The sequence below is a fragment of the Nannobrachium achirus genome (assembly GCF_963921795.1).
Source record: "Nannobrachium achirus genome assembly, chromosome: 15".
NCBI classification, from domain to species: domain Eukaryota; kingdom Metazoa; phylum Chordata; class Actinopteri; order Myctophiformes; family Myctophidae; genus Nannobrachium; species Nannobrachium achirus.
In genome coordinates, this window is record NC_137822.1 from 14,803,082 (window position 1) to 14,816,423 (window position 13,342).

The 13,342-nt window shown below is 43.2% G+C and overlaps 1 protein-coding gene across 1 annotated transcript in view; it reads right to left on the reverse strand.

The window, feature by feature from the left end:
* dnm1a (dynamin 1a) overlaps nucleotides 1-13,342 on the reverse strand; it is a gene marked incomplete at both ends in the record, with an annotated part of 104,232 nt that overhangs the window by 9,264 nt on the left and 81,626 nt on the right. Inside the window, 4 exons of the mRNA XM_080743262.1 lie at nucleotides 1,209-1,379; nucleotides 2,018-2,032; nucleotides 2,328-2,439; nucleotides 3,038-3,147. Coding sequence (XP_080599388.1) covers nucleotides 1,209-1,379; nucleotides 2,018-2,032; nucleotides 2,328-2,439; nucleotides 3,038-3,147 — 408 coding nt within the window. The remainder of the gene's footprint in view (nucleotides 1-1,208; nucleotides 1,380-2,017; nucleotides 2,033-2,327; nucleotides 2,440-3,037; nucleotides 3,148-13,342) is intronic.

A 13,342-nucleotide genomic window follows, 5' to 3' on the forward strand; every position in this document is an offset into this window, starting at 1 on the left:
ACATTTTCAGTCAGTCACACAGCAATCTATCGAAATAGCCAATATACCATCTCACAAGATTGAAGATCTGCTACTTTTGCTGTACAATACCAGCATATGACGTCTATAAATTAAACAACTAGGCTTTTGGGGAATTTGGGTCTGCAAAGACATGCCCAAAATAGGGACACCACCAGGGTTAGTGTGGTTAAAAAAACATGTGGGGGCTCTGACTGATCCTTGTCATCATGGATTCAGACCAGGGGTCAGTGGTAGACATTTTTGTCCAAATATATATATCGTCGTTGTCGGGTGGAAACCTTGTATGTCCAAAACCATTCGTTTTGCGTTTATCATTTTAAAAATGATTTAAACTAGTGAAAACAGCCGATCTACAAGCACACAACGCCTCGCGCCGCGAGGCGTTGTGTGCTTGTAGATCGGCTGTTTTCACTACTTTTGTGCGACGGCCTTGTATGATGAAGCAGGGCTTTGCTTTGCGAAAGAACGTACACATTTGAAACTTGGAGATACGAGGTTTCCGCCCGACAACGACGATATATATTTTTGCCACGGACATACTAAATGAGAAGACACTAATATTACCAGAAACACATAACAGTGAATGACCACCATAACAGGTCTGTAACTGAGTGTGTACTTATAGTGTTCCATTGCAAGGACACTTATAGGGGTCCTTGCAAATAAAACATTTGAGAACCACCACTAGTGGACTCCTAATACATGCCATAGTGTCAGAGTAAATAAGTGTCATACATATTCTGAAGAAAACCTGGAGACATTCAGTAGCTATATTTACTTATGATGAAAATAAGAAAATAGCAGACCTCTAAGCTCACAACGCGTCGCAGGAGGACGGCTATTTTCGGTGCGTGATACCACACTGAACTAAGCATAATCAATTCAATACTGGAGATGTGGCGTAACACCATGGATTTCTACACAGAGAGGGCAATTCTTTCAACATACCGGTAAGATGCTGCATTCAAGTTCAGGAGAGTTTGGAAAAGTCAATTCTCTTGAATGCTGCCTTCAGGTATGGCAAGGAAAGAGGGCATAATTTGCATTTCTTTCACCATAGTAAAAACTGCATTCATGGTCTGGAGGAGAGGGCACTTTTTACAGACGGATAAAAAGGCAGCGGCTCAAGCCCCCTTTGATGTTTATGTGTGCACGTGCCTGTATGACGACCCCTGATCTAGACTCACGTTGTTGATCATGAGATGCATGATGCACTTTGGCATGAGATCCCGGACGGTCTTGTTGACGATGGCCATGTAGGAGTCCACCAGGTTGCGTATGGTCTCCACCTGGCGCTCCAGCTGAGGATCCATGCTGTGCATGAAGTTGTCTGAACCGTTCTCATCCCCACCATCACTCTGAGAGAGAGAGAGAGAGAGAGAGAGAGAGGAGAGAGAGAGAGAGAGAGAGAGAGAGAGAGAGAGAGAGAGAGAGAGAGAGAACGAGAGCATAGATCAGTGGTTTTCAGTGTGGGGACCACCAGTGGTCCTTGAGGGGGCTCCAGGTTGTCCCCAGCTAAATGATGGAGAGTTGGTAACCAAATGGACCCTTATAGATCTTCAACTCTTGAGAACGTAACATGGTAAATAGTGCATTTATATAACGCCTTTATCCAAGGCGCTTTACATTCAGCAATTCACACACACATTCATACAACGATGGCGGAGGAAACCATGCAAGTTCAGAGTCTTGCTCAAGGACTCTTCGACACTAACTCTGGGGGAGCCCGGGAACCTTTCGGAAACCCTCCGTGTTCTAATGACGGTTTCTCTACCCCTGAGCCACTGCTGCCCACATGTTTTCATGGTTTCATGTTACAGTCTCAAGAGTTAAATCATTGTTAAACATCGGCATTGCTTAATTTACAAGAGGTCTAACACAATTAGAAGAATTGTTATTTTGGACAAAATCTTATCCAACAACAACAATTCAGTTCATTTATTGATATAGATAAAGTTATGTAGGATGTGGTAGAGCCTAACACTACATACCGTACCTTGCTTTCCTTCTCCTAAAAGATGCAGACGAAGTAATGGATGACAAAAAAACATTGGGACAAGTTAGAAATTAGGAGAAAGACAATTAAAGCATTAAAAATCCAAGTAGACTGTTTTAATAATATTTTGAACGAGAAATGGAGCACAGGACGCATTGTGTGTGTGTGTGTGTGTGTGTGTGTGTGTGTGTGTGTGTGTGTGTGTGCGCGTGTGTGTGTGTGTGTGTGTGTGTGTGTGTGTGTGTGTGTGTGTGCGTGTGCGTGTGCGTGTGTGCGTGTGTGTGTGTGTGTGTGCAAGATGAAATCATACCGCCACACGTTCAGGATAAACTCCAGCCCTGAGGAAGGATGCCTTCCATCCATCGATGTCCTCCTGATTCTCACAGGCCAGCTCCAGCTGACGATAGTCCTTATACACATTCCTGTGTGCACACGCACGCATGGACGCACGTGCACACACACACACACACACACACACACACACACACACACACACACACACACACACACACACACACACACACACACACACACACATTATTTCAACTGTGCAGATCATTCAAAATTGCATTTCTATTGCATTTAATGTACGATATCGTCGTTGTCGGGTGGAAACCTTGTATGTCAAAAACCGTTTGTTTTGTATTTATCATTTGAAAAACGATTTAAACTAGTGAAAACAGCCGATCTACAAGCACACAGCGCCTCGCACCGCAAGGCGTTGTGTGCTTGTAGATCTGCTGTTTTCACTACTTTTGTGTGACAGCCTTGTATGATGAAGCAGGGCTTTACTTTGCGAAAGAACATGCAAATTTGAAACCCGACAGTAACGATGTTATTATTGCTAAGCCTATATGACTCAATGTATCTATGTGGTGCATACATTTATGGTTATTGGTGTGTGTGTGTGTGTGTGTGTGTGTGTGTGTGTGTGTGTGTGTGTGTGTGTGTGTGTGCGCGCGTGCGTGCGTGCGTGCGTGCGTGCGTGCGTGCGTGCGTGCGTGCGTGTGTGTGTATGACCTCTGTTCGGTGTTGAAGAGGGCAAAGATCTGCTTGCTGGACATGAAGCCCTTCTCCACATCCCTCAGCTTCAGGTTGTCCACCGCCAACATGTACTTCTTCTCTTTCTCCTGCAGGGGGCGACAGACAGACAGTGTGATATGAGAGAGAGAGAGAGAGAGAGAGAGAGAGAGAGAGAGAAAGAGAAAGAGAGAGAGAGTGTTGTTCGATGCTACTTTTTACTTATATTATTTTCGGCCCATGACACCATCTTACAACAATGGGCTTAAGACACACTGATCAAAGAAGATATATATCTTTCTACCACTTTTTGTGTTCACATGTTCAGATACTGGATTCTGATTGGCTTAAAACAGTGGTAAATCAGTCAACAACCTTGAGTTGGCTCATGGACCCCGCCCACTGTTGTGTTGCAGTTGTAACCTTGCAAGTTACTACTGTGTTTTCTTTCATTTATATGGTAGAAGTGGTAGAAAAGCAATTTACCATTCGAGGGTCGTACCACAACCCTGAAACAGTGGTAAATCAGCCAACAACCCACTCCCTCTCATGGTAAATGGCTTACATATTAAATGTCTTCATTCATATCTCTTGTGTAGTTCCACTATACATTGTAAACTAGACTGCACTCTGTCGAAGTGCCAACTTGTGCCTTGTGCACTCGTGGCCATGTATGGCCTGCTAGTGCTCCAGCAGAGTGCCTCTTGTTATTTATATCAGGTCGCTCTTGTTGATGGTGACATCACCAGGAATGCTGGTCCCTGATTGGCCACGGGCGTAAACACAGACAGCTAGACATGACAGAGCTGGCGCAAGTAATAAAATATCACACCTGGTGTGAAGTGAGCGGTGCTAATTATGAGTTAATTTCATCAGGCGCCCCGCTAGTAGCCAATCACAGCGCGTACTGCAAAGCGTGGCCAAATGGGACCCTGGGCGTACAACACACTCGGAGCCGTTTGTGCCAAGATATAGGCCATATCTAGTCCATAAGTAGGCCATGCTTCAGTTTACTTTAGGGCCTGGACCGTTTTTCCCACCAGTTTGGGAACCAGACAAAGACACATGTTGGAGCTTAGCTCCTGTTCCAGGAGCACCGCTCAAAACTAAACTGGGAGAGAGTGGAAAAGAGAGAGAGAGAGAGAGAGAGGATACTATATAAGGTTGTGTGTATGTGGTTTTGGAGTTGGTCTGTGTAAAAGAGAAAGGCCATCTCCAGTGGCATCAGTTCAGAAAAAGCTAAGGTATGGCAACATGACTGGTGTCTTGTTGACCTTAGCAACAGGCACGATGAAAAGTACATTTTATTATTTCCCCCTTTAGCCAAGGTATGGCAGCTGCCATAGCTTGCCATACCCAACTGACGCCTCTGGTCATCCCCACACGCTGGTGTGTGTGAGAAATCCCTTGTACTTGTAAAAGTACTCCTGCCATATGACAACCAGACATATTGCTAAATATAAATCAGGGAACCCGCTACATAAAAAAGCTCAAAGGTTTTACTGCACTGTACCAGCAGCACAACATGCTATGATTAATGTACATACTTCTTCTTTCTTTTTGTACATTTCTTGCCCTGAGTAGCCAACCTGGATGGCATAGATCTTTTGTTATTATTGTGCTATATGTTGAGGGAACCGAAAAAATAAGTGATATTACTGTTGTTGAACATGAGATGTAATAAATACAAAATATACAAACTACTGTTGTAAAAACAGCTGTATACTTTGTTATATTTAGATATAGTGCATTACAGTATATACAGTACATGACGTAGCTAGTACAGTACACTATAGTTGACTGAAACAATTCATTTATTATTGTGAGAAGTTAAAATAACGACATACGTCAGTTTCAAAGACAGTTTGTCTTTCTATATAAAAAAAGAATGCGTACAGCTGCATAAACACACACACACACACACACACACACACACACACACACACACACACACACACACACACACACACACACACATATATATAAATACACACAAGGTCCCTTTTGGGTACAAACAGCACGTTTGAACGTAGTCTCTAACTAACCTTAAAGCCATCTGGCTAGCTAACCACGAGCTTGCCCTGCCCAACCCTGTGCGCGTGTGTGTGTGTGTGTGTGTGTGTGTGTGTGTGTGTGTGTGTGTGTGTGTGTGTGTGTGTGTGTGTGTGTGTGTGTGTGTGTGTGTGTGTGCGCGCGCGTGCGTGCGTGCGTGCGTGCGTGTGCGTGCATGTGTGTGTGTGTGTGTGTGTGTGTGTGTGTGTGTGTGCGTGCGTGCACACAGAGGGGGTATGTGACCAGACTCCTCTCTCATCATGGGATTTATGACCTGTGTAGCCAAATGGTCATATCCCCTAAATGTGCACACACGCACACATGCACGTGCACGCGCGCGCACACACACACACACACACGCGCGCGCACACACACACACACACACACACACACACACACACACACACACACACACACACACACACACACACGCACACACACGCACACAGAGTGCTACCAGTGCACCCAGGTGTCCTCTATATACAGGAGACTAAACAAGCAGTTGTCACAGACTACAAAGTACAGATGTCATTTATAGGGGCGGTGAGGCCACACCAGCTCCACTCCTATATCTCCTACACAGTCTGTCTTAGTTTATCTGTCTATCTGTCACTCTCTCTCTCTCTCTCTCTCTCTCTCTCTCCCCCCCCCCCTCTCTCTCCATCTGTCTCTCTTTAACAGTGGTGTAAGGTAACTAAGTACTTTTACTTAAGTACAGTTTAGAGGTATTTGTACTTTACTTGAGTATTTCCAATTTCCAATACTTTTACTTCTACTCCACTACATCTCGGATGCAAATATTGTACTTTTACTCCACTACAATTATTTGATTACTATTTACTTTGCAGATATAAATTATAACATTATAAAAGATACATAATCCACTTTAGCCCTATTTTATACCGTGGCTATTTGAAAATAGCCGATCTACAAGCTCAATGCCTGTAGATCTGCTATTTTCAAACATGTTGTACTTTTAGTACTTTAAGTACATTTTGATGCCAGTACTTTTGTACTTTTACTCAAGTCAATTTTGAATTCTAGACATCTACTTGTAACAGAGTACTTCTACAATGCAGTATTTATACTTTTACTTAAGTAGAAAATGTGAGTACCTTTTCCACCACTGCTCTTTAACCACACAAACCCTAGCATCCTTATTCTGGGCGTGCAATAAATAGGTGAACATTTGGCCAACATTATAGGTTAGAAATAGGCATAACATTCGTCGCACGTATATAGCAAATTGCCTATTTTCACCCCATAGTGTTGGTGTAGGGGGAAAGCAGGAGAGGACCCAGTGTGGACCCTAGGGGGACCCCAGTGGACTGTAAGTAGCACACATAGGGTTTAAGTGGTTAACCACCGCTCCAACTCCGGCGTTCTGATTTTGGGCATGTCATTATGGGGCCAAAATTCCCCAAATGCACAAACATTTTAAAAGCTTTTTTTCTTTTCCCTTTTTTCTGGAAATAGCAGATCGTCTATATTTGCAGCGGGACTCCGCCGTTATGATGAAGTATAAATCAGGCATAAGTGCATGGTTAAACACCCCCCCCCCCTCCCTCCTCCCCACCCCTCCTCCTTCAGCACTTCCCCCTAGGCTGTGTGAGTAACTTTGGACTGATTCATACTTTTTCCTATTCCTTGGCCAGTAACTCAAGTCAGGAAAAGGAGAAAGAGGATGGGAGGGGAGGGGAGGGGAGGGGAGGTGGATGAAATTTGGGGAAAGTGAGTGTCAATTGAAAGAAACAGAGAGAGAGAGAGAGAGAGAGACAGAGAGAGAGAGAGAGAGAGAGAGAGACAGAGACAGACAGACAGACAGACAGAGAGAGAGAGAAAGAGAGAGAGAGAGAGAGAGAGAGTGCGTGAGGTGGGGTTGCAGACAGATTGAGTGATTGTCCATATGCTCACATAAAAAGCAGTGCAGTCAGCTAAGCAGCGGTACGGAATGACAAGCTCACACACACACACACACACACACACACACACACACACACACACACACACACACACACACACACACACACACACGAACGCGCGCATGCACCATCCACTCAGGCAGGTCATCTATCCAGCGTGCAGCTCGGTGTGTGCGTGGAGCAGCGTTCCATGGTTTTGTTTTGCTAGTGAGTAATAGTAGACTCATTATGAGAGGCAGAGGAAGTTCACTATTGAATTTATAAACACACACTTCACGTGGGCCACTCTACGACTAGTCCAAACAAGGGCCCCACACACACACACACACATGCACACACACGCGCGCACGCACGCACGCACGCACGCACGCACGCACGCACGCACGCACGCACGCACGCACACACACACACACACACACACACACACACACACACACACACATACACACACACACTCAAATAAACAGCACGTAAAAACCATATCTAACACAGCGAAACACATCTGAGTTGCTTTGGTGGGGGAGACCAAAAGATAGCTGTTTACAGCAACCATGTTGTTTTAGGAGGAGATTGAATGTCTGCGTGTGTGTGTGTGTGTGTGTGTGTGTGTGTGTGTGTGTGTGTGTGTGTGTGTGTGTGTGTGTGTGTGTGTGTGTGTGTGTGCGCGCATGCGTGCGCGCGTTGCGTGCGTGCGTCGAGTCCGATAGAACAGTCCTGGTGACTTGGGCTGTGCATCAAAGGGCTACGGAGAAGCCGCACGGCATCTGGGAGCAATAACGTTGCTTCTAACCCTTCATTACCACAAAGACTGGGCCCTGGGTGGCGGCCAACGGCAATTTTCACAACCCTCCTCCTCACCTCCCGCCCTCCCTCCCTCCCTCCATCCCTCCATCCCTCCCTCCTAACCCATCTTTCTCTCTCCTTCAGTGGCGTCAGTTCAGCAAAAGCTAGGGTATGGCAAAGATGGGAGTCCTCATGGAAAAGAGGCATTACATTTTGTATAACACGGTTCTATTGTGAAACGCTGCAAGGCGTTGTGAGCATGTAGATCTGCTATTTTCACAATGTCTGAAAAGAACGAGTTTTGACAGTTTTTTACACAGGTTTCTACGGTTTCTGGCTGGATATGGCAGCCTGGAATGGTTGTTCAAGTGCAGCTAAACTTGGCATGTTAGTAAAATGTGCCACAATTAACAATAATGCATTGCACCTGTGCAGCTGACCTGCGGAACCTGGGAATATAACATTTTGTCAAGATGGGGAGAATACAAGTGTGGAGAATATAATTATAATAGCCTACCTTGTTAAAGTGACCATTATGTTAAATTTTACATTTGTAGTTATTTTACTGTAATTTAACAACCTAATAACCAGCACAGATATACAAAGAGACATTCATGGATTTATATTTAAAAGTAACTTTTATTTTCCCCCTGGACCCAGGGTATGGCAGCTGCATACCCCTGCCATACCCAATTGACGCCCCTGCTCTCCTTCCATTCTTCCATTGTTCTTAAGAAGGGTTCTGCCTTATTTTAACTTTGCCAGTTCCAAAAAAAGAAAAAACTGAATCTTTCTCCAAGTCTTGTCAGAAGGGGTGTAAGAAAAAAGTTGAAGGGATGAGAACCGCTGTACAGCAGGGGTCTTCGACGTTTTCAGGCCCGAGGACCCCTTAGCTGAGCGAGAGATGAAGCAGGGACCCCCAGATTCCATATAGTTTCATTGTTTGACCGCACAATCATCAGTGTATTTTGGATTATTTAACCACTTGAACCGTCAATACTTAATAAACTTGACCTTTCACTCTGTACTTAGTGTGCTCTTTTATCCCCTCTACACCTAACCTCTTTGCCGAAAATAGCCGATCTACAAGATCGTCTATTTTAGGCTAAAGTTCTCAGAATATGGACGTTAGGGTTAATGTGGTTAATATGAAAAAGGGGAAAAAAGCCCCCCCTAGGGGTCCCGGACCCCCTGTTGAAGACCCATGGTTTAGTGTTTAACTTTTAATCCACGGACAAGCTGGAAAAAGGCCTGCAATCTGTAAAAGTCAAGTCAGGTCCACTCAATTGAAATGTATTTATTAAGTACGTATACTGTAAAGGACCATACCGGTGGTCTGGCATGTTTAGGCCGTTGACTATGAATCATGGTACAGTGTATACTTGACATTACTGTCAACCATTTTCCAAATCATACTGTGGTTTGTTTGATTTTTTTTTTGGCCTGGCTGAATATATTCACATTCTTAAAGTCTATACTCTGCTTTTGTGTGCTCCCAAGACAAATTTTATCAGACACACCAACCGTCCAATATAAACCCCTTCAACTTCACCTTCAAACAAATTATTATAATTAATAAAAAGACAAATGAAAAAACACGGCCCACTCACGCATTAGAAGGACAATATCAGCCACCAGAACCAGGGACGCGTGCATTTTCATTGAGTCTAGCATGGTTATAAATGCAGTTTGAAGTTCATTGGGTTCACTGGATGAAATGAATATCAAATATCTAAATATTGGATCACGCAACCTAAAAGCTGCAGCATGGGGTGCACACAAAAGCCAGAGAAGACCCCAGAACAACTGAATTGCACCTTTAACTTTGCAATGATGTTTAGCCAAAATTCACTGAATAATGTAGGTAAAAGTAATGTTTGAATGTACAGTAAAGACCATCAATAGTACAACGATCTATATATATTTATATATTATATATACCGTTGTTTCCTGTTGAGATTGGTACATTTCCTGGGGCAAGCTGCCCAGATCACACATGTCACACGTGTCTTCTTATTTTTTCACTCTCAAAAAGCGCCTGCAATGCAGTGCATTTAAAAATACATTGAAGTGCACATCATGGGGCTGCTTGCCTCCTGTGAATTGTTTTATTTTTATTTTTGTTTATTTTCTGTTTATTTCGTTGCTGAGTGAGGTCAGCAGACGTGAGTGAGATGAAAAAAACCTGGGTGAAATGTGCCAATCTCAACAGGAAACAACGGTATGATGTCATATATATTAGTACATTATGACCGAAGCTGTGTGAATGGATAACATACTGTCTATGGTCCAGATAATAATAAAAAAAGAACTTTATTGCAACTGCAATTCATAAGTTTCACGTACTAGCCAGGATTGGAACCCAGGTCTACCATGTGGGAGATCAAACTTCTACCACTCTGTCAAGAGTGTCCAGCGGTTGTCATGGGGAGTTTTTGATTGACTTATTGAATACTTTATTAACATTTTGCAACTTATAGGCCTACAGATAGTCCGGGTGTAGTCCGGGCAGTATTTTGATGGAATCGTGCACTTTACGATAAAAGTATGAAATTTGGCAAAAAGTTAGAACATGCCATATATATATATGGAACATTTTTGGCTATTGGGACATTGCAGATTTGTCTTGCGAAACTTGTGGGAGCCAATCAAAGTTGGGGTCTCATAGACTTTACTAATGGATTTTCTTTTTCAACTTTCGACTTTCGACTTTGTCTGGTGGGAGTCGACTCGTGTAATGAAGTCGACTTGTCGACCTTTTGGCTAATGCCCTACTGCAGATGTGCTAGTTATTTTATTAACATACACTACCATGCAGATTTGTTAAAATAACATTTTATTCATTAAAATAGGTTCCGGATCGCAGCTTTAGGAACACGCTGGGGAAAAATGAAAGTATGCCATATGTTTGGTACTTAAAGTTTAAGTGTTCCCTGATACCACGAACCACAAGCCTAATTCATATAGGAAAAATACATTGTCAGTGACAAACAGCAGACACAGCATCTAAGGAAACTTCATTTAAGCCATTTAGGCCTAGAGCTAAATCATGGCTTAGCTGCGGCTTAGCTGCAAGCTTGTAGATCTGCTATTTTTGAAAAATATATTTCAATATATATTTTTCAAAGCAAACTTTTGTAACTCAAATCTCTGCTTCTGGGGAGTCCCTGGAACAACATATTTTGAGATGCGGGTTTGCGGCCAAATAAATGTAATTTTGACAACGTTTGAGAACCACTGATTTAGAGGAAGGATTTAGAAGTCGGGTCAAAGATATTCAAAGACTTGCACACATTTTCACGTTTTTTTTCTTTTCTTCAAAAATAGCAGATCTACAAGCTCGCAGTATATCTGCTATTTTTCAATAGTTAAAGCATAAAATAATGGTTAAAGTGGTTCAAATCTAGCGCGACTCGGGAACTCGCGTTCCCGGTCTTTCAGGGTTAAATTTATGACTCTTGGACTTCCATTTATTGCAAAGCCACATGCTGCTGCCAAACTGGAAAACAGGAATGGCAAACAATTTAGCAGAGAGTGTTACAATTGGAAACAGCTAGATTATAGAGCTATTCTGGGACAACGTGTGTAAAAAAAAGAAAAGGAGCAATTGTTGAGGGCATGACTCAGCTAGCTTCAAAGTTTGGGAAAAGTTTTATATCACGTTGAACATAACAAATCACCGCGGCGGTCCTTTGACAGTGTCGAGAAATGATCGCACAAGTCATCTCTTATGGGGAAAAAAAAAAGACTGATTTGTACATCACTGCGAGCTCTCAAAGTGTCGCACTGCAACACGTTGAGAGCTTGTTGATCGGCTATTTTTGTCCCGGGCAAATGTCTGATTTCGAGCTACAAAGTTTGGGAACTACAGCTTGGCAGCCCCTGTGACCGTTTCCAGTTTACTGGTTAATTACCATACAAGATAACTCATGCTGTGTTTACCTCACTAGATGGTCATTGCTACAACCTCAGGACATGCTATCAATCACTGGTGGACACAGAGGAAAAAGAAGGACGAGGGGGAGACGCACAAAATAGAACCCAGCACACATCGAACCAACCCCCCATGCACGCACGCACGCACACACACACACACACACACACACACACACACACACACACACACACACACCAACCCCCCCATACACTCACGCAACACACCACACACCAAGCCAAACCCCCTGTGCGTAGTGCACACAGACAGCTCCTGCTAACCATCGTAATGTGAAAATATCCACATGTCAAGGTGAGGTCAAATGTAAAGGGTCAATGCCAAGTGTATGTTGTGTGTACGGCGCGTGTATGTGACCGTGTGCGCACACGAGCGTGTGTGTGTGCTTGTGCGTCTGTGCGTGCTTAGGCTTGCTTGTTTAATTTAAATCGCTTAAGTCTAGTATAGCTTGATTGATTTCGGATCACATATCAAGTTCACAGCTAGTCAAACTTTCTTCACTTTAATCCAGGTGTCTAATTCATTGGCCTTCATTGAGTTGCGTGAGTAGCTCAGTCGTTAAAGCACTCACCTTTGGATTCCAAGGTCCTGCGGTCAATCTCAGACATCCTAAAAAGGCTAGTTCCATTCCTTGATTCTGATTGGCTGGTTTCCCTTTAATTGCTGTGGTATATGAGACTATAATCCACACCTTGAATCAGTTACTATCAAACCCAAGTGTGTTATTTCTTTCCACGGTGTTCCACAGTGCATCAATTATCTGTACCTGTGTTGTTGGCAAAAAAGCTGGGAACTACTTTCTTGCAGACCTTAAGTTGTAGTGAATTATTAGTGAAATAGAACAGTTTTAATTGGTACATGTCTATGATTTTTCATGTTGCCATATTGTAACCGTTTTAGAAAAGCAATAAGCCACGCGAGGCATGTGGTTACCTATATTTTATAACGGCTGAGAGGGTTGGAGAAACTCGGCTGTGCCTCGTGTCTCACCACGCCTCTCAGCCGTTATAAAATACCAGGTAACCACATGCCTCTTATGGCTTATTGCTTCATCAACAACTCAGTAGTAGTGTAGCATGGAGTGTAGAAGGCTAAGTAATGGGAGCTGATAGTACTGTAGGTGTTGCGCTCAACCTCAGCAATCCATCTCCCAGGGGTCTAGCACATTGAAAAGCTACTAGTGTTGATGCATGTTATTGTCTCTATGAATTGAATGAACTGAATACATAGGACCAACAAGGAAACAAAAACATATTCTTTTTTCAGCACCATTGTATAATCATACCACCTATTTACCTATAGTACTATTTGCAAACTGTTGATGAAGTATTCAATCAATCAATCAATAGAAACTCTCACAGTCAGTCGATGCCGACAATAACCTAGTCTCTGACCTGTTCATGGCCTTCAAGGAAATTTGATGTGAAGAGATGGGATGAAGAAATGAACTTATTCTAAAAGAAAACTGTTACTCATGTATCTCATCAACTAAGCCAGTGGTTCTGAACCTTTTCAGGCCGCGACCCCCAAAATAATCATATTTTAACTGGGGACCCCTCCACCATGACGAGCACTAAGAGTTGAGGAATTACATTT